The following is a 21725-nucleotide window of genomic DNA, read 5'->3' on the forward strand; positions in this document are numbered from 1 at the left end:
AGCATAAATTCTCCTAGTTTACATAGATATATCCTACTGATTGCATATCGGTAACAAGCAAAAAATACAAAAAAAAAGAAGACTAAAGAAAATGTAGCGTAGAAAAGAATGTATCGTGTTTATTACAAGAAGTGATAACGCAAGGAAAGAACAAAAGGTACATAACGTCAAGCAAGTTGTTTCGGTAGATTTTCTCTATTCTATAGTAAATAATTTATATTTGTACCGTGTGATTTTAAAGTCTATACAATGGCAACATATTCACTTACACGTTATACACTGGACATGTATATAATTATCCCTGTATTACGTACTGTACTCGTTTAATCAACCTATCTTACAGACCGCTGGACAATTCCTTATGGAAACTTTGTAAAATTCGTAGAAACGATCGTGACCGGTTGATTCGTCGATTTCCAATCAATTTTCCAAATATCAATGCGTTTTCTTTTTGTAACACAAAGGTAGTGTAATAATGATAATTAACATATAGTGATGTTTAGAATGGCTATGATAGTTACAATGATATATTATAATTGTATACGCAAATAATTAAGGATTTAAGATAATATAATAGAACTATTGATTCGTGTAATGAATAATTTCAGTCAGTTATTTAGAACTTGAATTTTGTGAATTTAATCGTTTTGGAAAATATAAGTGAAAATAGGATCTTTCTATACGAGTAATTTTGAAATTCATTTCACTTCTTTTTCTACGTGTTTTACAGTTTTGAGAAACGCATTTAATTTCTGTAGATTAAAGTTAAACAAAAATATGCAATGGAACGTACCTCGCGTAGAATCAACAGAAGTCTTTTCAAAAAATTTTGTTTTAATATTCTTATATAAACTAAAGAGAGTGAAGAAAACTCTTAACGAGTCAGCTACGATTTACGATTGTTGCTACGAATACACCGACGAAGGATTTAAGCGTAAGTTACATGAGAAAAATACGAGGAAACGAGAAAATTCGCCAAAAAAGAGAAAAATGAAAGACGTGAAAGAAAGATTAGATTAATCATACAAATTCGTGTTTCTAATGTATCATCACACACATCGCGACAGTGCTAAAGATTTTAGTGATTTTAGTACTTGTAAGTTATACCGTAGGTAACGATTAATATAATATAAATATATATAATTATATATATAAAATAAAGGTAGAAATGAAGGAATGCCACTATACAAACATTGTATGGACAATAATAATATATAAGATCCTTAAATATATGATTAAACGATTAGCATGATTATTTTTCTTATCGAGGAACTTTGTTGCTATCAGCGACTTCTTGATGAGGATTATTCTTTCTCGTAATTAATAGGTATGTGAATTTTTCTAACAATATTTTGTTGCATTTAAATCTTTATATCACATTGTTTATTTAATAATTACAAGAATTATTAACATAATTACTATATTAACATTTATTATTATTGAGTATAATATTACGTATTATTCGAACTATTCTCTTTTTAGTAACGTCCTACAGTTTTTCTATCAGCTTGAACAGAACTTCGCTTAAGATGACGTTTATGGTGTTCTTCAATGATCATAGCTCTCTCGATCCTCTCGGTCGCGAGTCTCTCGATCTTCGCGAATAATTCCGTGTGCACGGAGATGCACTTTCGAAAATCTTTGCGATCCAAACGGTACACCTCGCACACTTCAATCGCGATCACGCTTGCGACTCTTCTTTGTTCACCAACTAGAAGCGCTACTTCTCCAAAATGGGCTCCGTCGTCCAGGTGACAGATCTAAAAAAAAAAAAGAAAAAAAAGGAAAGAAATTAGCTTCGTGAATGATGAAAATAACGAATACTCATTACTGCCTTAAGAAAATTGAATCTTAAGAAACGAAAGTGAGAAACGAGTTGAAAGAGAATTGTGTCTCACATCGAATACCTTTTTTGCAAAAAAAATCTCTCTATATCGATTTTTGTACTCATTTTATAATTAATGCGAAATTTCTTCAAATAATCAAAAGTAATTACAAAAATATATCAGTAACAAGCATTTTATCCTAATCTCAATTAATATGTGAGAAAACTATAATATGCCTATTAGCTCACAATCAGTGTCCTTATAAAGACATCATATAATTTTAACTATGCTCCATAATATTGATCATTACATTCATTCGTTAATTGCCATAGAATTTATTCATCTTATAAAAAGGTAGTCACAGAAATCAACAACAAATTACCGCAATAATCACTTCAGTTGAATGCAAAGTAGCTTGAAAGATAGCAGGAAACATACACTTTAGAATGCTTTTTGTTTTGAGTCGATATCTCAAGCGGTTCCGGAGATACAGCGATTTAAAGCGACGCGTACGAATTTGTGCGAAAAGATAGATGACCGAAATTCCCGGAAACAACGTGACCTAGTTATTGCACGTGCTTACGCGCGTAGTACGGTGCACGTTCCTAATTAGCGCGCATGAGCATGTGTGCAGTAGGTTAGGAAAGCCGCGTGCGACAGAGAGATCCGAGAGTGCGAGAAGGACAGCGATAGCGAAATGCTGCAAGTTATCATTCATTTTAAACTGACGTATCCTAAAGACGAAAAGTCGTAGGACCTTAAATCATAAAGCATTTTAAAAGGAAGGGTTCGATCTTTCTGGTGTGTTAAATTTAAGTAAAATCTGGATCGGGCAAGTACCTTTATGAAAAATGAAATGTAACGTATACAAAATGGAGTTTAATGGTACTTGAACAATGAATGGTACAACAAAATTGAAAGAAAATGATTTTGTTTGATATTTTCTTGTTGATATGTGTATAATTACATTTATAGGGTAGGAGAAAATTGTAGGTATGAAGAGGAAGGATATTCATGAACGGAATTTGGTTTTGAAACTAGGGAAAGTATTTCGGGAGAAATGGAATCTAATGGTATCAGTTCGATAATAAAATTGCAAATAAATGTTTTTTAATATGTTCTTATTAATTTGTGTATAATCATATTAGCATGTATAAACACGTTTAGGGATTAGAGATATAAATAGAGAGGAAAATTAATATATGACACGTTAAATCAATAATGTAATTTAAAAGTTTAAGTTAGATTTAATGGAAATTTTAAATTTTTCTTTGGTTAGAAATGTTAAGGATACACATACCTCTTTGCCAGTGGGTGTTAGTACAGCGACAGTCCCAGCAGATAAAAAGAACATACAATCGCCATAAGCTCCTGCTTTGATGATCACGTCGTTCGGTAGATAAAGCTCGAATTTCAAATTCTTTATGATGGATCGTAAAACGTATTTGGGTAAGTCTTTGAATATTGTTACATTTTCGACTAAACGATGGCTCGATTGAAGCGCAATCTCTTGACGTAATTGTTCTAGATTACAACGATTTATTAATTAATTATAAATCTTAATCAAGAAACGAATGAAATAGTAAATTATATTTGGTTACCTGATAAATTAGATAAGATAGACTTTTCGCGAAAGTAACTATTCCTAAAACGATAATAGTAATAAGCCAGAAGACGAATCTTCATATGCTTTGGTAATTGCTTTTGACTCGTGTAAGCGCATAACTGATTTATTATTTCTTGAAATTTCGATTCCGATGCTTGTTTTCCTGCTTTTATTTGAATCAGCATCACTAAAATGAGATTCATATACTATTAGAGATTGAAAATATATGCGTCTACGTGATTCTTTAGAAAATATCTTGCCTGCAATGTAACATTCGAGCACTCTACCAATGAGTATAAGAACAAAGCTCAGTACAATGTGACCGCTTGTTCTTGGCACGAAACCACCGTAACCACTCGCTGCTAATTTCTCCACGACGATAAAGAGTGTATATTGAAACCTGGAAGGTATGCTGCTGCTGTCTAACCCTGTCATCCAACATTCAGGACATTCCTGTATAACGTTTATTAAATTATATTACTATAAATTTTCTATCTACATTTCTGCAATTTTTAGAGGCTATCATTAGTGAAATTTCATCTCACGCGAATTGTGTTTTAATATTATCGTTTTGTAATAATATTTATTTGTTGCAATTTTATTATTTACAATCACTAGAAACAATTATTTCTCTACTCTTCATATTGAATAAAAGTGAAATATTTAATACCTCTTGTTTAACTTCATTAATCTTTTTAATTTAAAAAAAGATGCAATGCTATGAACTTTCACTCATGAACATAATATATTATTAAACATTATTTATTAATTAGATTTTGAAATCTAAGAATAGGTACTAGTATATATTTTTCATCCCTTACTTCTGGTAAAGAGTTACTGAAGTGCAAAACTAACACTGGTATCAAGTAATACAGACACGAAGACCAGTACATTATGTAAAATCCCAGCATGAAGGTGGAAAATAGTTCGTAATAAAAGTGCATCACTTCGAAATGCTAAAATGCCGAATAAAGATATCCGTAACAATGATGTACGCGCGCAGTTAAAATTATTTATAAATTTTTAAAATTTCCTTTAAATTTAAAAAAGGGAGATTACGCTAAAAAGCTCGGAGATTCGCATATTAACGTAGCCATAACGCAACAGCTTCAAACAAGGTAAGAGATTGAGTAGAGAAACTAAATGATTAGATTCTCTTCCAGGAAGACTTCGCCATGGCAAAGTTATGTGATCCCATGGCAATGAAGAAAGGATATCCATTATAAGAAAGGTTTTTAAATAGTTCCTATGAGAATAAATCATGTTATTTGTACTCTTAAATCAATCAACTTTCATACTAGATATTTCTTAATATCACATGATATTTAAATCAATTAAAATTTAAATGAATACAAAATATTCTATATGCAAATTTTGCATTCTAAAAAGATATATATAAAGAAAGTACATGAATATCTTGAAGGGAGCCAATTCCACCTGCATGAGTTTCTTGTCGTAATATCCAGTGAAGCAATTGCATACTATATCCATCCAGCAGAAAGCGTAGATTAAAAAATTGAATTTATCCATTCGAATTCTATCGTGACTCATGACAATAAAACTGACGGAAAATGGGATCGTCAGAAAGCCAACCATATATACCACTGTCATTACCAAGTCCCATAGAAACCTAAAAAATTTCTTTAGTGCAAGCTGTATCTGTTTAACCGTTTTTTAAAAATATTTTTTATTTTTTCGTTTATGACCTTAATTTCATAGGTACCTCCAACTACTGCAAGGATGAATAATCCACCAATGTATCAAAGCATGCCTTCTTCTCTCGGCACACACGTGCGCCATACTGTCGAAAAATATTTTCGCCCTCGGTGTTTTCCCATTGATTTGGAACATGTTTATCCATATATTTTTACACGTGATGTCCTCATCTGAACCGAACATGTAGTATTTGTCACTATTTTTTAAGGCACAGATATGGGGCTTCACGCCGGAATCCATGCTTTTCTCTTGCTACAAATTGTTTAATTAGTTGTAATATAGCAATTTGAAACTTGAAACTTAAAATGTGATATTTGAAATCTGGAATTGTAACATTAAATCTTGAACTTCTAGTCGGAAGTTTTGAACGCTAAATTTGGAACTTCGCCCTTGAATCTTGAGCTTTTAACCCCAAACTTTAAACTTCGAACTCTGAAGTATGAACTGTAAACTTTAAACTTTAATTTTGATTATTTTCACACAGTTCGAGTACACCGCGAATATAATTTAGCGTAAAATAATTTCCATATTGACTTATTTCTATCATAACCCAGCTTTTCCTCGATTGTGGATTAAAATTCATAACCTGAAGGGTTTCCACGATTTTCAAATTCTGATCCGAAGTTTGCAAATTTTGAATCGATGTAAGTGAAAACAGGCAGGGAAGAAATGAACGTGAGAAAGAAAATAATGAACTGTCATTTATTAAAAAACTCTCGACGATAAAAAATATACCCAATCATATACCGTCTTAGAATACGACGAGCGCCTATGAACTAAGGTACATGTATACAAATGAGTGCACATTATCGTTTACTCTGTGCAGCGATGTTCCTATGAGGATCGATCGTGGTTTTGTCGCTATTTTTGTTAAACGATACGTAACTGCTTTTGTGCGTGTGTTGATCACTCAGATCAATCATCGATAATTGACGAAAACAGAACGCGTCGTTGGGAAGAAAAGAAGCATTGATATGGTATGGTACCGGCAACTGTAAGTTCGAATGTAAGAAACAATAAAACATAAAATATTTTGGAATTCGTTTTAACCCTCCAGTCAGTTTGCTTGCTATGTTTAATGCACTTTCATTTTTGAGCATCATTTTTTCTGGCAAATATTTTTATACGTATGTGTGTTACTCTGAAGCCAGAATAATCAAATTCATCGAAATAAGTTTTATTTGGTTTCTGGCTTACTTTGGTTTGAAACGAAAAATATGCTATTTTTAAATTTATTGTATATATATTAATTATATTGTATATATATTTAATTATTATAATTATGATTATTAAAAGTAAACTGTTGTCCTTTTATCCATGTTTCTATTCTTTGTGCATGCTGTGAAAATTTTGATAAATTTATGACCCTATATTCTGAAACTAAATATTTACGAAGTAGCGTTGAATAATCTGGCTTCACTTGTAAAATGTTAGAACATGCTTCAATGAAATATTTGTAATATTTAAAATGAAAAATTATTTGTCTTATGTTTTATATCTCTAGATACTTAAACCATCTAAACAGATATCTAGACTATCGAAATATTCAAATCTTCGAAAATCTAAATTTTTCCTGTTGGCCATAGAGACTGATCGAAATTAATGTTTAAAAATGCCCTCTAAAATCTCAGTATCTTTAGTAATATCTTAAACATCTAAAATACAAGATACTTAGGAACCACCCTGCAGTTACTTGAAATATTCACAATATATCATTTTTTAGTCTTCAAAAATTTCGTTTCACGTTTAAACTAAACTAAACATGAATGCTTTTAATCAACAACAAATAAGCGACTATTTATCATATACTTTTACAAAATTCACGATCGCTTACACAAATACTACATAATTACAAAATTAAACAGACAAACGTAGATACTATAATAAATGAATTATAAAAATACTAAAATTACATATTTTACAATTCTTAACTTTTTAACTTTTGGAGGGTTAAAACAGGCGCCTAGAGATATTTGTGTTAAAAAGATAACAACTAGTCAGTTAATTCAACTATCAGTCTTCCCGGTTATTCCTGTTTGTCGGTTGATATATTCTCTAATCTTAGGTTTAAAAAATACGACGCTGAGATGTATGTATGTTTCTTTCGCATCGCAAGTATGATAAAATTGTTATTCAAGTTCAAGTTACAATTCTCGAAAATTGTACAATCACAATTTTCGTAGCTACAAAATTAAGCTACTTCCTAGGATCGACTTTTTCTTTTCGTCGATTGACGATTTATGTGAAATTTTCACATTTTCCAGCTTTTACGTTTATTAGTACAAACATCGAGTCGTATATATGTATTTAACAATCATGCTAACGAGGCCTGGATATTGTTCTGTTTACGTTTTATATATTCAGTATACATACAAATTACCGAGATCAAAACGGCGATCTCTACTTCTTCAACTTTCATCAAACAAATTATTTTCTCTTTTACGAGGATCGTTTTGTCCGTAAAACATTTTTGAAGGATATCAAAATCTAGGCAAATGCTTCTGTCATAATTTATGTAAATCATATACGTACACTTTGAGAACAGATTTTTGTAAAATGTAAAAGATTTTATTAACATGCAACATAGGTAGTGAAATTCCTAAAAAATTTTAATTTGAAAATTTATTCGAAGAAACCCAACTTATCTTCGGAACAAAGCAATCCTCTAAGCAACAATTTCTAATACCAATGCAACCTTCATGACTAATCTACAATCTTCAATAATTTCAATAATCGTTCAATACATATGACACAGCATAAACACCGAATACGAATTCGAATTCTTAAATTTTCTAGAGAATTTGAAACTCTCTCGGAATTCACCGGGAGAAAATGGTCCGTGGTACGATATGAAACGTACGAAACCGTTACAAACCGTTACAAAATCGTCTACAAACGATCAAACATTCTCTGAACGTCCTTCTTCTTACGACTATTCGTAATGTTACAACATGAGCCAAGTACAATTCAATAGTTCAATTCTAAAGTCACCTCCACAGAACAAACTCCACTGGCTGTCTTCAAAATACGTCTTCAAAAATCGATAACGAGTCCTTGAACGTTATAACGTTATAAGGTAGATCTTATAAGAACACAATTTCGAACATCGGTCCAATTTGAATCAACTTGAAAATCTCCATTGTGAACTATACCAATGAAATTATTTCCAATGTCATTGTTTCCTTCACGGATTTTTAAATCCATTTGGTTATATTAATTTTCGAGTCGATCTTTTACACGTCGATACCAAGTAGTTCTCTGCTGTCAGCTCTCGATAATCGACGACGTAAACTGCGACGACGGAACTCCTTCCATCAGACGGATGCACGTTTCACGCGAAGGCTCGAGATTGAAGGAGGCCTGTAGCCTTGGTAACCTTGGTCCAGAAGCTCAGAATTCGGTGGTCCTAGACACGTGCACGAGCACACGCTCACGCAGTCATCCGTGTCGTGAACTATAGGCACGTGACCAGCTAATAGTTTTCCATTTACAGCGACCACCTCACCGTCTAGTGTTAACACGTGATGAGAAGCTGGTTGAAGCTCTTCGTCGCGGCGAGCGTCACCCGTGTTCCTATTTAACAATTAAGAAAGATTAGAAATTTCAGAATTTTTCAGGGCTTCAAAATTCAAGATTCAAAATTTCAAGTCATACGACTTGAGAACATACAATCGGTCGCAATACTTTGATATTTCTTTGATATCTAGGGATAGGGATAGGACTCTCTTATTAAGTGTAATGTTATAAATATAACTGGAGAATTCTTTTCAATCTTTGGAAGTTTTTAATAAAAAAAATTTGGCTGTGAATAATTGAAATTTTGTTAAAAGAAACCCTCTTTATTTTTTGATCATTGAAGAAGTGAAATAAGTGGAAATGTGCTCAAAGATATCACATAAATTTTTGAAGAGTAATATCTTGGACGTGACCTACATTTGCTGCGTGGCCTGAGAAGACAGAATGGCGATAAGTAAAAGGGGACAAGTGAGATATATGTGCACGCTTTGGGGTGAGGGAATATGTACTTACATCGTCATAAAGCGGAGGACGAGTAAGTTTATGCTGGCAGCGACGACGGCCAGGCCGAATAGTATAAAGACTAAGCTTAAGGCCACGTATCCAGGTTTATTGGAAAGTGCGTGATCATTCTGCAACGTTTTCATCACAAACAAATATTACAAAAAGTCTTTTGCTAAATTTAAATATTAAGATAAAGCGAATTGAAGAAGAAATACTCTCCTATCAACAAAAATGAATTGAGAAACTAATAATAACGAAGCAATAAAATTCAAGCAACAAAAAAGTTCTTGCTAAAAATTAAAATTCGATAAAATATCAGGGTTATTAATACGAATTGACAAAGGTTTGATAGGATTTCGATGAAATATTGAATTTATCGTTAGACGAATTTACCTGTAAGGCGACGTAATCACCAAAACCGATGGTAGTCAGTGTGACAAAACAGTAGTAGAAGCTGTCGAAGTAGCTCCATCCCTCGTAACGCGAGAACACAGCAGCTCCAGTCGTGATAATTATGCTCGAAAGTAAACCAGTCGCGAGCATTAGATTAATCTCGGTTGCTTCTGTTTTCTGGCATCTTAAATACGTCTTTGCTCGTTTGATGACTACAGAGGCGAACTTGTTCAGACGTTCACCGATACTCTGGAACATTATCAGACCGAGAGGAATGCCTACCATGGCGTATGCCATGCAGAATGCTTTTCCTCCTATGGTGACTGGCGTTGAGTGTCCGTACCCTTGAAATTTTATAGAATAAATTAAAATAAAATCTTATGATGATTAAGAATATAAATATGTCGGAGATGAAAGGACATCGAAGCCTCCCCTTTGGAACTTCGGGATAACCCCCCCCCCAACACTGTAATCTAGAGTCCACTATAGCTGTAATTAAACAATCGTAGTTATTCAATCCGATTGTAATTGTTCGAGATTAGTGGCAGTGAGCTTTGGCTCGAGGCGACAGTCTGTCGCCCAACGTAGCCGTGGTTAAGGGATGAAAGCTTTGTCTAACAAAGGCATGGAGTAATTCTATAGGTCTCTTTAAAAAAAGGAAATAGCTGCAACGGGCAATGAGGCGCGATATCCCTTCTTATGGCATTTAAAGCACGATGCTTTTGGCGATGCGGCCGGTCGGCTTTCCTCCGGGCGTCGGGAGTTCTTCCTCGGTTCCAACTTCATCCTTGTCACGTAAACTTAGGGGTGGGTTGATGAAAATAAAATAGCTGAGTCGTAACACAACTATTGTCTTTATTTTCTAGCACAGTACAAGTTTACACCGATCGGAGAGATGTTCATTGTTCGATGGTTTTTGTCTATTTCTTCCCAGGTGTTTTCGTCTCATTACGGAGGAAAGCTCGGTGTGGGTGCGTCCTTTTTAATTAACAACGCGGATTCGCTATTCGCACCTTCCGTTAGGAAAAGTGAGGGTAACGATCCACGATGCCAATTGGTTATGTTAATAAATGAAGATAGGAGGAGAAAGCCTCCTACCAACGCGGCTAGTAGGTAATATTGTTTATGGCAAAAAACAGCTTTTTCGTTAGTCGAGTATTGGGTTTTTCCCATTAAGTAACTACCTGCTTTCCCCGTAATTAGTAAGGACGTGTAACAACCTAAGGGCTGTTTCAAGGACCATCCATAAACAGATAACAGAAATAAACTTAAAAAGTTTAGGTTTATGGTGGGTCCCTGGGGTAATTGAGGGTACGCGGTGAAAACCTGCACACATCCTGCCTCTAATATGAATTGACGTTACATCCTCTTGCGGCATTCAGATATCGTATGTCCGTAACTATTGCAGTGGCGGCACTTGTTCCGGGGGGCGGATGACCTGCTTCGTTTATTTCCGGAGCCCGATGATGGCCTCCGTGACGTAGACGTCCGCCTCTCCTCGTAGAGGAAAAGCTGCATCTCTCTTCGGAATTGTTTCACCGATTTAATATCACGCGTGAGTGCTAGTCGTTCAAAGCGTCGATCGCGCGAGCCCATTAGATAGAGAACGGTGGCGGTGACTACTTCCTCCATTGTTGAATTTCGCCACTTCGAATACAGGAGGGAAACAAGACGGTTTCCGTATGCCCCTAATGTTTCGTTCTCCCGCTGTAGTTCCTTGGATACCTTGATTAGCAACGAGGCTGCTGTTTCTTGGCCAACGAAGTGCGCGATGAATTGTTCCTTAAAAGTTGGCCATGTGACCTCTTCGCTATCCATTATTTGCATAAGCCAATGCGCTGCCGGGCCTTCTAGGGCACGGTTCAAAGCAGAATATAGCGCGCTGTTTTTCAGAGGGTTGTCTTTCATAAGCAGACTAACGGCTGAGCACCAGGCGACTGGATCTGCGTCCGCGGCTTCGGGGTTAAAACGCGGTAACGATATCCTTGTTACCCTGTTCTCCTTCTTTGTTAGCGACCGGATTAGTTCACGCACGATGCTCTTATGATCCCGCATCGACAACATATGTTCGGATCCCACTTCTGATGTCGAGTCACGATCCGAGTCCGGGCTCGTTTCGCTATCACGGTGAGGGCTTGGGATAGGTAATGATTCTTTACTGAAGCTATCCATCTTCTTACACCACGGAAGTGACTTTTATTGGCACAAACAAGGAGGTTACAAAGTTGACGCAAACTCACGGCGGTCACACACTCGCGACACTAGTGACAATGGTCTTAGGTTCGCTAACGAATACGCGGTCAACGGAATGGTAGGTGTACGTACTCTAAGTCGGATTCTTTGGTGATATTCACTGACCGTAAGGTGTAAACCTTTTCGTCGATGAGGTCGCAAGCGAGAGAGTGAGTTTCCGTTCCGATGATGCCACAGAGGAAAACTATGATGGGGTGTGTCTAAGGACACGAGACCATCCGATTCGTGTTCGTTCAGAGAGAAAGGGAAATTGGCGTTGCTGCTAATTGGTCAATCTCCATATCGGTGGTTAGAAAAAGATGCTAGCTGCCCTCGAAGGAAAGTTGCTAGTGGGAGACGCCGTTCGTTGAAAAAGATAGGTCCCCCCTATCTTCCCGTAGTTGAGACAAAGACTGTTTGTCTGTTTGAAGAACTTTAGTCAACTAAATCTTAAGATTTATAACGGGCCCTCAGGCTAGCTGAACATGTACTGCGGAGACGCATCGACATCTGGCAATCATCTTACTCGAAGAATAGGGTCTGCGTGAGGCGAGTCACGGGACAGAAACCGTTGGGATGTTTATTATCGCGTGCCGCCACAAATATTTCTTTTAAGGGGGGAGGGGGGGTAAGGTTTTAAAATTTTCTTTTTGCATTTTTTTTATTTTTTAATTGAATGCATAACATCTTAAGAATATTGTGTCAAAATTTCAAGTTGATTGGAGCAAAATTGACGAAGTTAGGAGTATTTTTATACATGTCGGATGATATTACCTACCCGACCCGAGCGTGCTATTGTTACTTCGCAGATGTTTTTTTCTCTATATAATACCTAATCTTACCCCCAGATCTATTTGTAGTACTTAACGACTTAAGTACAAACCTCCTTATACCTGTACTGTATATTTTGTCAGTGTAGAGTAAAAAATTTAGTGTAGGAGTAAATATTCCATTTTCATTAAGTTTTGTGTCAAATTATTACTAAAATGTCTAAAAAAGTTACTAGATCTGATAGACAATCAACTGGTTCGAGACCTAGAAAAATTGTACCTCCGCATAAACGTAAATACGAACTTCACGGCACTTCAACAAATAACGCGTCAGCTAAAAAAATAAAAGTGACTGTTAAAGATCAAGTTACGAAGGATCGTGAAAAATATTATAGTATAATTGATTTTTTATTAGTCTTTTCAACAATTGCCACGCTAGTGAAGAGGTAGATCGATAAAATTCACTTATGAACGTTTTATACCAGATTTTTTAGTGTTCCAAACTTTAAAGCGTTTTCCCCACAACTCACGTTTTCAAAGTCGGTGCCCCCGATTACTTCAGAACTACTGCACCAATCCTTTTGAAATTTTGAAGACTATTTCTGTACATAATTTGCGAGGTAACACTGTAGAGTTTTTTCAAATTTGTTAATTATTTTTATTTTAAAATAACAAATTAGCCGCAAATTTTCGCACAAAATCGCGTTTTTCCCTTCAAAGTGTTCCAAAAAAGTGAGAAATTGAAATTTTGAAAAAATCTTCGCAGCGTTACATGGGGAAAACTGTTACCTAACGAATGAATTTTAACTTTTTGATTTCTGATGATCCAGCACCAAGTTCTGAGGGGCACCGCAATTATACTTTTTTCCGAGACACGTCCGAATAATTGCTGCCATCGCCTTATTTTTTAATATTTCTCCGTGAAAATTTTATACAATATTCTTCGAATGTCATACTTTAATGTACTATTGGTTTTAAAAAAGAAATTTTCCGAACCCTCAATTACCCCAGGGACCCACCATAAACCTAAACATTTTAAGTTTATTATTTCTATTATCTGTTTATGGATGGTCCTTGAAACAGCCCTTAGGTTGTTACACGTCCTTACTAATTACGGGGAAAGCAGGTAGTTACTTAATGGGAAAAACCCAATACTCGACTAACGAAAAAGCTGTTTTTTGCCATAAACAATATTACCTACTAGCCGCGTTGGTAGGAGGCCATAAACAATATTACCTACTAGCCGCTTTCTCCTCCTATCTTCATTTATTAACATAACCAATTGGCATCGTGGATCGTTACCCTCACTTTTCCTAACGGAAGGTGCGAACAGCGAATCCGCGTTGTTAATTAAAAAGGACGCACCCACACCGAGCTTTCCTCCGTAATGAAACGAGAACACCTGAGGAGAAATAGACAAAACTACCGAACAGTGAACATCTCTCCGATCTGTGTAAACCTGTGCTGTGAACTAAAGACGATAGTTGTGTTACGACTCAGCTATTTTTTTATTTTCGTCAACTAACTCCTAAGTTTACGTGACAACCGCGGCTACGTTGGGCGACAGACTGTCGCCTCGAGCCAAAGCTCACTGTCACTAATCTCGAACAATTACAATCGGATTAAATAACTACGATTGTTTAATTACAGTTATAGTGGACTGTAGATTACAGTGTTAGGGGGGGGGGGGTTATCCCGAAGTTCCAAAGGGGAGGCTTCGATGTCCTTTCATCTTCGACAAATATAAAAACTCTTAATATGAAAGTTTCTGATATAAATAATGCAGAATATGTCAAATTAATTTATCTAGAGTAATACAAATATAGAATAATAATAAATGTAGAATAGAATAATGCTCTATCAGCTAAAAGCTTAGGATTATTATGTGTCATATAGAATATAGAAATTTATTATGTATTTTATAAATACATACACATTAAAGATTCCAAGGTTGTAACTTGATATCGATTATCTACGATACATATTTAACTTCTACTGCACAATAATAATAATAAACATTCTAAACACGTAGCAAACACGCTTGAGGGTATCACTCACCTATCATAGCAAGCACAAGAGTCGCGAAATAAAAGGCACCAGCGAATTTCCATTGAGGGCCTGCTTTGTGTGGCTTATTTTCTATTATAACAATCTCCAACATTATGTAATCTTCCTGCGTGATGTTGTACTTCTTGATCATGTTTCGACGAACCTCTAAAATCATTAACATAACCACAATTTTCGATAGTATTATTATTATTATTATTAATGCATATATTCTACTATTCTTGGCTACATATTTTTCTGTTAATTGAGAATTAAAATTTGCAGGTATGAGAATAGCTACCCCAAATTTACCCTTCCTTGCTATTTTTCATCCCTAACTCTTAATATTATATTTAATCACATACTTAAATATTCACAAGCGGAAAATGCTACTAATTATTATATAAATATTCATCTATGAAAATATCAGCGCTGAATATTATACTGTGCATCCTATCTCTCTATTTTCAACCCTCAACGTTATACGTTTACCTTAATCCCACGTCACATAATCGACACGTGAAAATATCAACCCCGACGCAGCTGATATGTGCGTGTGTATTTATACTACCCCTCTATATATACTACCGGCCTTATCGCTCGCCATCAGTGTTCTATATATTGTTCATTTGCCTATTCATTTCCTACCAATCTCTTACTCTAAGCATTTCTCACATTCACATACGTGAACAGCGAAACAAAACTCGTCCAATAGAAACTTTCAATTTTATATATTCTACCTCTTTCTCCATACTTTCACTATCAATTCACATCACGAACGATCCATATATAACACACATTCTGTCTTCCACAGATATATCTACCAATCGCGTACTCAAATATTTACACGTGAAAATAAGCAAACAAAGTTTATCCAATAGAATTTTCAAATTCTATATATTCTGCCTCCACCCTTCCTCTATATACATTTTCACCCTTAACTTTCATCATCAACTTTTCATATAGCATTTATTTTCATATCAATGTTCTACCAACAACAAATTCGCATATTTACACTTGAAGACAACGAGACAAGTCTCACCCGATAAAAACTCCCAGCGCTTCCTCTCCGTGTTCGACTCCAACGCGTCGAAAACCGCCGCGCCAATCAGCAAATAAGTAAACGTACACACTACCAACGACAAAGTCCTCACATTCTGCCTCTTCATCTTCACAGTCTGTCAAGAAGAACCGCGAAATCCGGCACACCTCCCAACGATTTGTCGTCACGTTTCTTTCTACACGTTCGATTGCACGAACACAGATCGCGCGCCGTTCATGCTTTTTGCAGGTTCAGGAGAATAAGTAGCAACATATTCTTTTTTTATACATGCAACGCTATCGATCCTTCGACGACATGTCACGGACTGAAAGATTCGAAGAGGAAAACGTCGGGACGCGTACACGATACACGAAGGCCAGCACGACTTGAACGATGCTCGGCACACGATTAAGGGAAGTATTGATCAAATCCATGAGCGACGGTAAGCTCCATGGAAACGTAACCAGTGCTGCTACAACAAGTTTGGCTATCGGTAAGAGCGGTGTTGCAGTAGAACGAATCGATCAGGAGTCAGGCAAAGAGGTTTGGTGTGGAGATTGATAAAGCAGAGTTGATATTAGAACAGAGGAGGTACAGAATAAACATGATACACAATACTTTTTCGTGTCTGGCGAGTTAGGCGTCATCTGGAACTCTTATTTTTCGTATCATATGTAACATTACCAATTAAGTATAGTTGTAGTTTATATCAAAATTAAATTTTTCGATTGTGTGTAAGTTTCCTGTTAAAAGTCAATTACTTATGAGGTTGCATTACAAATTATCAGTTAAACTATGTTTTAGAAATGTTTTATGAAAAGAAATTGAAAGGGCTGAACTTTACTATAGTAATTTTAGTCTAATATTGAGTGAGTGAAACATATTCCTGCTTAAATTCTATTTTTTTAATTGTATTTCTAAAAGCATTTTTCTTATACATCCGTAATCTAATGATAACGCAGATTTTCCAAATCTTTAGAAAGAAATCACGTAAAAATTCCTTATTAATATCCATATTTAATCCGTATATAATCAAATACAGCTTGTTCGTATTAATTAATAATGCTAATATCTTACAGATAATCATTACAAAAACTTACTAAAAAGTTACTTTAATGAAAACTAAAAATTATTAATTAAAAGATACTGTTTATTGATAAAGATTTAATTTTTCAATAGTATGAGTCGGTCACTGATCAGACACGATTTCATCATTGGATTGACGTTGGAAAAGCAACTCTTTCAGCTACTATGGATAATTCAGGAGATTCTTTACCGACCGGAAGGGATGATAAAAACACCCTTTACACCCTTCAAGAGAATATGTCGATTAAAAGGAATTTGTTACTTGGCACAGAGTTTCCTGGACTAGTACACGTATAATCGAGTTATTAATGCTACTACGGTCTAATTTTATGAGCAAGTTATGACCTTCGTCATTGTTCATGCAATTATTTGTTGCGTATAGACGTCTATTATTTCTCTCGAAAATTTCTTATTTTCTGCGTTCCTTACTTAGATCTTGAAATCAAAATCACGTCACAGAAATTACTGATATTTCTGTGAATTTTTATGTTATTTTAAGTTGCATTTCCTTAGTATCTATCTGAAGAGTTAAATGTTTACTGGATTGTCAAATAGAATGTCGTGTGCTAGTGTGCTATTCAAGACGCGCAGGAATGAAGAAAAAATATATAGGAGTGACTTCAGATCTAGGTTAAAGGTGAAAAAACCGTGAAAGCGCACATTTTATCGAGCGTCAAGCACGTGCCAATGCAATATTTCCTTGTTTAACGATATTAAAATAATACTAACCCTTTTCAAAAATTTTCTCCTGTTTGATAATATTGGAACAATATTACAACGCGGAAGTTTTTACAGAGGCTAAAGAAGTATTCGCACAGTCCTTATTTCCCGATAAATTGTTATTTATCATATTTTTATTTATTTGTGTATATATATAAATATTTATATATTTATTTATATTTATGAAGTATATTTATGATTATATATAGACACTTTCTGTAGCAATTTAAATAAAATTAAAATTAAATTGAACAATTAAAATCGAGGTTCTCAAGGACATCCACTGTAACTGGATAAGTCGCGCAATGATTTTACGTTCGCACGTTTCGTAGTTTTATTGCGGTTACACGTCTTACAGAAAGATGTTTACGAGCCAAAGTTATGACCTGGCGAAAACAGAAGGACCCTGTGTATAGCGATAATTATTTTATATACGAGAAATTTATATTATCGAAAAACAAGGAGAACTTGAAATCAGGATACTTGCTAAGTGAATACTGTACAAGTGAAATTTACACTTGTCGCTTCTGTAAACGTATGCTGTCAGAAATTTCTGGAAAAACAAAGGACGAGAAATTCACTTCTACTGAAAATTCGATAAAATGGAACAACATCTTTTTCCTGGTAGTGATTTGTGTAAATTTTTCTCGAAACAGCCCTATTCTTGTTTTCAACCGGGAATTAAATAAAACGTTAAAAGAAGATTAATAAAATTTCGAATTCCGCTTTTTAGCCTTTGGATTGCATATACAGTGACTTACAGAACCATTGGTCTCATATAAATCATAATTAATCTATATTGTCAAAGGAAAAATTAATTGATCAGGATTAAAAAGGCTCAATAGAATTAGTTAGGAAATTCAGCCAAGTTTGTAAAAATATGAATCTCATTTATGAAATGCATAAAATCAAAGAATAACGAATATAATAGGAAATTTAATAACACAAATGCTAAAATAATTGTATTATTTATAAGATTTTTGTTACAATATAGAATAAATAGAGTTTTCATGCACCACGCATATATCATACATACATATAAAATAATAAAGACATGAATTATAAATTTAATTTCTGAATGATTTTTTAAGTTTGTTTCATTATCTTTGAGCATATACATTTTCAGATTAGTTTCAAATTGTATCAATATAGTTATGATAACTGTGCCTCATTTCAAAACTAATGAAATTTCAATATGTTTCTTATAACATACATAACATATCAATCTTATGAAAGATCTCTACAAGTTCAAATATGTACTTTCATGAGCCACTGAGTGTTAAATTCATGCAATTATTTTGAAAGCAAAAATTCAAACAGAACATTGAAAAAATAAAAAAACCAGATGCAGAATGGTATGCAAAATGCGATTTCAACTTCAGAAACGTGTGTAGAACACAAACGATGGTGTAAATGTTTATACTGAATGGGGTTTTCGTTCGAGTTTCACACTTGATATTGCAGTAATTTTCTTTCATCCCACGCATCCTACGTAATGAATTTTCTACCAATTTTAACCTTCATTCTCCCATTGTTCCAGTTAAAACTACGTTTTCCGGAATCCATGGTGTATAATTATTTCCTTTTCAAATTACAAATCGTATCTCATAGAAGAAAACAATAACCATCAAAGTTTCTCAAATCGGCGAACTTATTAATTACATTTTAGTTAATGGCATTCCACATCTTAAAAAATTCCACAGCCTTTGCCCATTGAACTTAAAACCACATAAAACTTTCGACGTTTTTCACTTTTCCAGTAGAATTGTGGGGAACAAGCGATTCCTATGTGATAGCAAAAATTATGTAAAGTTACATCATGTTAGACAGATTAGCATAGATTATTAGAAAAATAATTAAATCAGAATTTTTTATTTATTCAAAATAACGATACGAAACACGCAATAAAGTTATTTACAAGTTATTTATAAGTTATTTACAAGATGAAAATAAACTACCAATCATTATCTTCCATGATAGTCTGATTTAAATTCCATTAAAAAAATATGTAATAAGTTAAAAAATCGGAAAGTTCAAAATGTTAATTTGACTTTATTATAATTCAGAATTGTTATAAATATAAATAGACAAGTGCCTGATCTACTAGAAATGTGGATAGTCAAGTTTAATATGCAATTTGTAATACAGCATTATATTTAGAAAGATGAAATATTTGTATGTGACCCTAATTCATGGGTCAAAAGTTGTAACTGTTGCTCTCAGAAAACAACGCTGACTCGTCTTGTCCTCTACGGACACTTTTCCAGGAAAATTGTCCGCTGATCTCCACAGGGAGCATGTTAATCGAAGACATTCGTACAAAACAATGCTTTGAGCTCGATTGTTAGACTATTTGCATGCAGATACCACCCCAGACGAGTGATCTTGTTTGCAGGAACGGGCGGATAACGAACGTTCTCGCTATATCGCTAATAATGAACGCCACACGGGGCTGCTACAAGGTGAAATAGCAAGAAAATTACCGTACGTTTCGTCGATCGTTAAAGGTATCGCCTGTTTGTCAAGAAAATTGCACTCTTCTTCGATCGTGCGTAGAAATTCGCCTTGAACGCGATAGCTCCGAATACTTCATGGAACGGAGAATGAAAGGGTTACGTGAATTCTCCTTTCCTTATTTTTCTCTATTTTTCTTGTTAATAGAAAAAGTTATACGATACAATTTTTCATTTTCTTCTTTTTTATTCCTTTTACGTGAGAAGTAAAAAATAATTTTATATACTGGTCTTGGTGATTCGTATAAAGTGCTGATTAAAGTTCAATATTGGCTGGTTAACGGAGAAGTCTAACTTTAGGGAAATCGATAACCGATTAATTGATAGAAATACAGAAACTTTTGGTAAATTTTATCGATTTTTACTACAAATATATCTTCAACTATATATATATAAACGATAGCATGAGATGATTTTTGCATAAAGTGGTTTTTTTGTATGGTTATAAATAATAGTATTTACACCATAAAACTAACGTAGTACGCTATACAACAGAGATACATTATACATATATTGGTATTTTATAAGTGAAATAATTTTTTAAATGAGTGATCATGCCAGTTATGAAGTAACTAATCTGCTAGTAATTGAACCAAAAGATACAATTCAATGATCAAAACACTTTATTTCAATTGTATGCAATATTTGCTGCATATTCACAGTTCTTCATAGTCGTACATTATGCTAGACATTTCACGTCCAATTTAAAAATTCACGTTCGCGAATATCATATCGTCCATCGACAAGGACAACGTGCTTTTCGATCAGAAAAGGTGAAGCTTGAAGGAACGAATCGTAAGGGTTCAATGTGAAAGAGAGTCGAGACATCGTTACCATTCAACATACTGTTAAGTCAAAAATTTAATAAGATCTGCAACGAATAATGCAGTTGCTATCGAAGGAAAAGAAACATTCTACTGGGAGACGATATAAGAAAAGTGGCAAATAAATGATTGCAAAGAGATGTCTCTTCCGTAAAGGATCACGAAAAGGAAGGCGAAGAGTTCGAGTAAGGACTGACGAGTGGCACGACTTGAAGAACATGCTAGCTTCGCTTTTTATCATTGCAACAAATAGACTGAAACGACGACGAGAAACGTGACGATACGATGCGACAATAACTGAAATTGCTTCTGGTAAAACTTGAGAACTAATAATATCTGCCGTTGCTTTGTTTGCATCGAATTCGACAAACGTTGATATAACAGTTCAATTTTAAACCGTGGCGTTGTATTCGAGCATCGCGATACTCGAACGCTTTGGAAACTCAAATTGTAATTGAAACTGACTTAGAGATAGTGACCTAGTAATGGATGAATTCGAATGTTTCAATATTTTAGAATTCAAATTATTCATTTTTATGCTTCCAAGTAGTTTAGATAGTTGAATTAAAAGATTTTCATATTTTCATATTTAAATTATTTCGATTTTAAGCTTTGGAGATTATAAACATGACGATCTGATAGATGTGCCTATCGGATGTGCCTAAAAATAATTTAGAAGAATAATATATAATAATATAAAAAGCTAGTTTTAGCTCACTAGTTGACTAAGTGAACTACATCTATTTACTTCAGGCTTCGGCCGAATGTATTTATCATAGTAGTAAGTAGTAAGGAGTGTCAGAATTCTATTAGATAATATTGTAAATGAATTTGATCAAGTTATTGTCAACGATTATGTTTCTTACTTACTACAGAAGCAATCACAACTTTAAATATATCAACAGGGTATGTGATTATGATCTTATACAGA

At 34.4% G+C, this 21725-nt stretch overlaps 3 protein-coding genes across 3 annotated transcripts; all 3 read right to left on the minus strand.

The window, feature by feature from the left end:
• Nucleotides 1-1202: 1202 nt before the first annotated feature.
• LOC100742322 (potassium/sodium hyperpolarization-activated cyclic nucleotide-gated channel 3-like) lies at nt 1203-3937 on the minus strand. Its single transcript, XM_033323395.1, has 4 exons — nt 3693-3937; nt 3428-3619; nt 3127-3350; nt 1203-1760 (listed from the first exon to the last, which is right to left on the minus strand). Exons 1-4 carry the CDS (start codon nt 3865-3867, stop codon nt 1479-1481), a joined length of 873 nt encoding a protein of 290 aa, XP_033179286.1. The 5' UTR covers nt 3868-3937; the 3' UTR covers nt 1203-1478.
• A 294-nt stretch (nt 3938-4231) lies between these two features.
• On the minus strand, nt 4232-5714 carry LOC117152274 (potassium/sodium hyperpolarization-activated cyclic nucleotide-gated channel 3-like). Its single transcript, XM_033323385.1, has 3 exons — nt 5156-5714; nt 4816-5062; nt 4232-4713 (listed from the first exon to the last, which is right to left on the minus strand). The coding sequence occupies exons 1-3, from the start codon at nt 5386-5388 to the stop codon at nt 4474-4476; spliced, it is 720 nt and encodes a 239-aa protein (XP_033179276.1). The 5' UTR covers nt 5389-5714; the 3' UTR covers nt 4232-4473.
• Nucleotides 5715-7191: 1477 nt separating this feature from the next.
• Nucleotides 7192-16069, minus strand: LOC100741397 (two pore potassium channel protein sup-9). The gene is made up of 5 exons (XM_003493086.4): nt 15652-16069; nt 14622-14777; nt 9562-9905; nt 9178-9296; nt 7192-8721 (listed from the first exon to the last, which is right to left on the minus strand). The coding sequence occupies exons 1-5, from the start codon at nt 15776-15778 to the stop codon at nt 8463-8465; spliced, it is 1005 nt and encodes a 334-aa protein (XP_003493134.1). The 5' UTR covers nt 15779-16069; the 3' UTR covers nt 7192-8462.
• Nucleotides 16070-21725: the final 5656 nt, after the last annotated feature.

This window comes from Bombus impatiens, unplaced genomic scaffold (assembly GCF_000188095.3).
Source record: "Bombus impatiens unplaced genomic scaffold, BIMP_2.2 scf_0930, whole genome shotgun sequence".
In the NCBI taxonomy this organism is placed as follows: Eukaryota; Metazoa; Arthropoda; class Insecta; order Hymenoptera; family Apidae; genus Bombus; species Bombus impatiens.

Coding starts and splice junctions, on each gene's coding strand:
- LOC117152274 (XM_033323385.1), bottom strand. CDS start 5,388: ATGGATTCCGGCGTGAAGCCCCATATCTGTGCCTTAAAAAATAGTGAC. Junction 5,063..5,155: donor CATCCTTGCAGTAGTTGGAG/GTACCTATGAAA, acceptor GAAATTTTTTAG/GTTTCTATGGGACTTGGTAA. Junction 4,714..4,815: donor TTCTTTATATATATCTTTTT/AGAATGCAAAAT, acceptor AAAGTTGATTGA/TTTAAGAGTACAAATAACAT.
- LOC100742322 (XM_033323395.1), bottom strand. CDS start 3,867: ATGACAGGGTTAGACAGCAGCAGCATACCTTCCAGGTTTCAATATACA. Junction 3,620..3,692: donor GCTCGAATGTTACATTGCAG/GCAAGATATTTT, acceptor ATCTCATTTTAG/TGATGCTGATTCAAATAAAA. Junction 3,351..3,427: donor TATCTTATCTAATTTATCAG/GTAACCAAATAT, acceptor GTTGTAATCTAG/AACAATTACGTCAAGAGATT.
- LOC100741397 (XM_003493086.4), bottom strand. CDS start 15,778: ATGAAGAGGCAGAATGTGAGGACTTTGTCGTTGGTAGTGTGTACGTTT. Junction 14,778..15,651: donor GCGCTGGGAGTTTTTATCGG/GTGAGACTTGTC, acceptor TAATGATTTTAG/AGGTTCGTCGAAACATGATC. Junction 9,297..9,561: donor GTGATTACGTCGCCTTACAG/GTAAATTCGTCT, acceptor AAAACGTTGCAG/AATGATCACGCACTTTCCAA.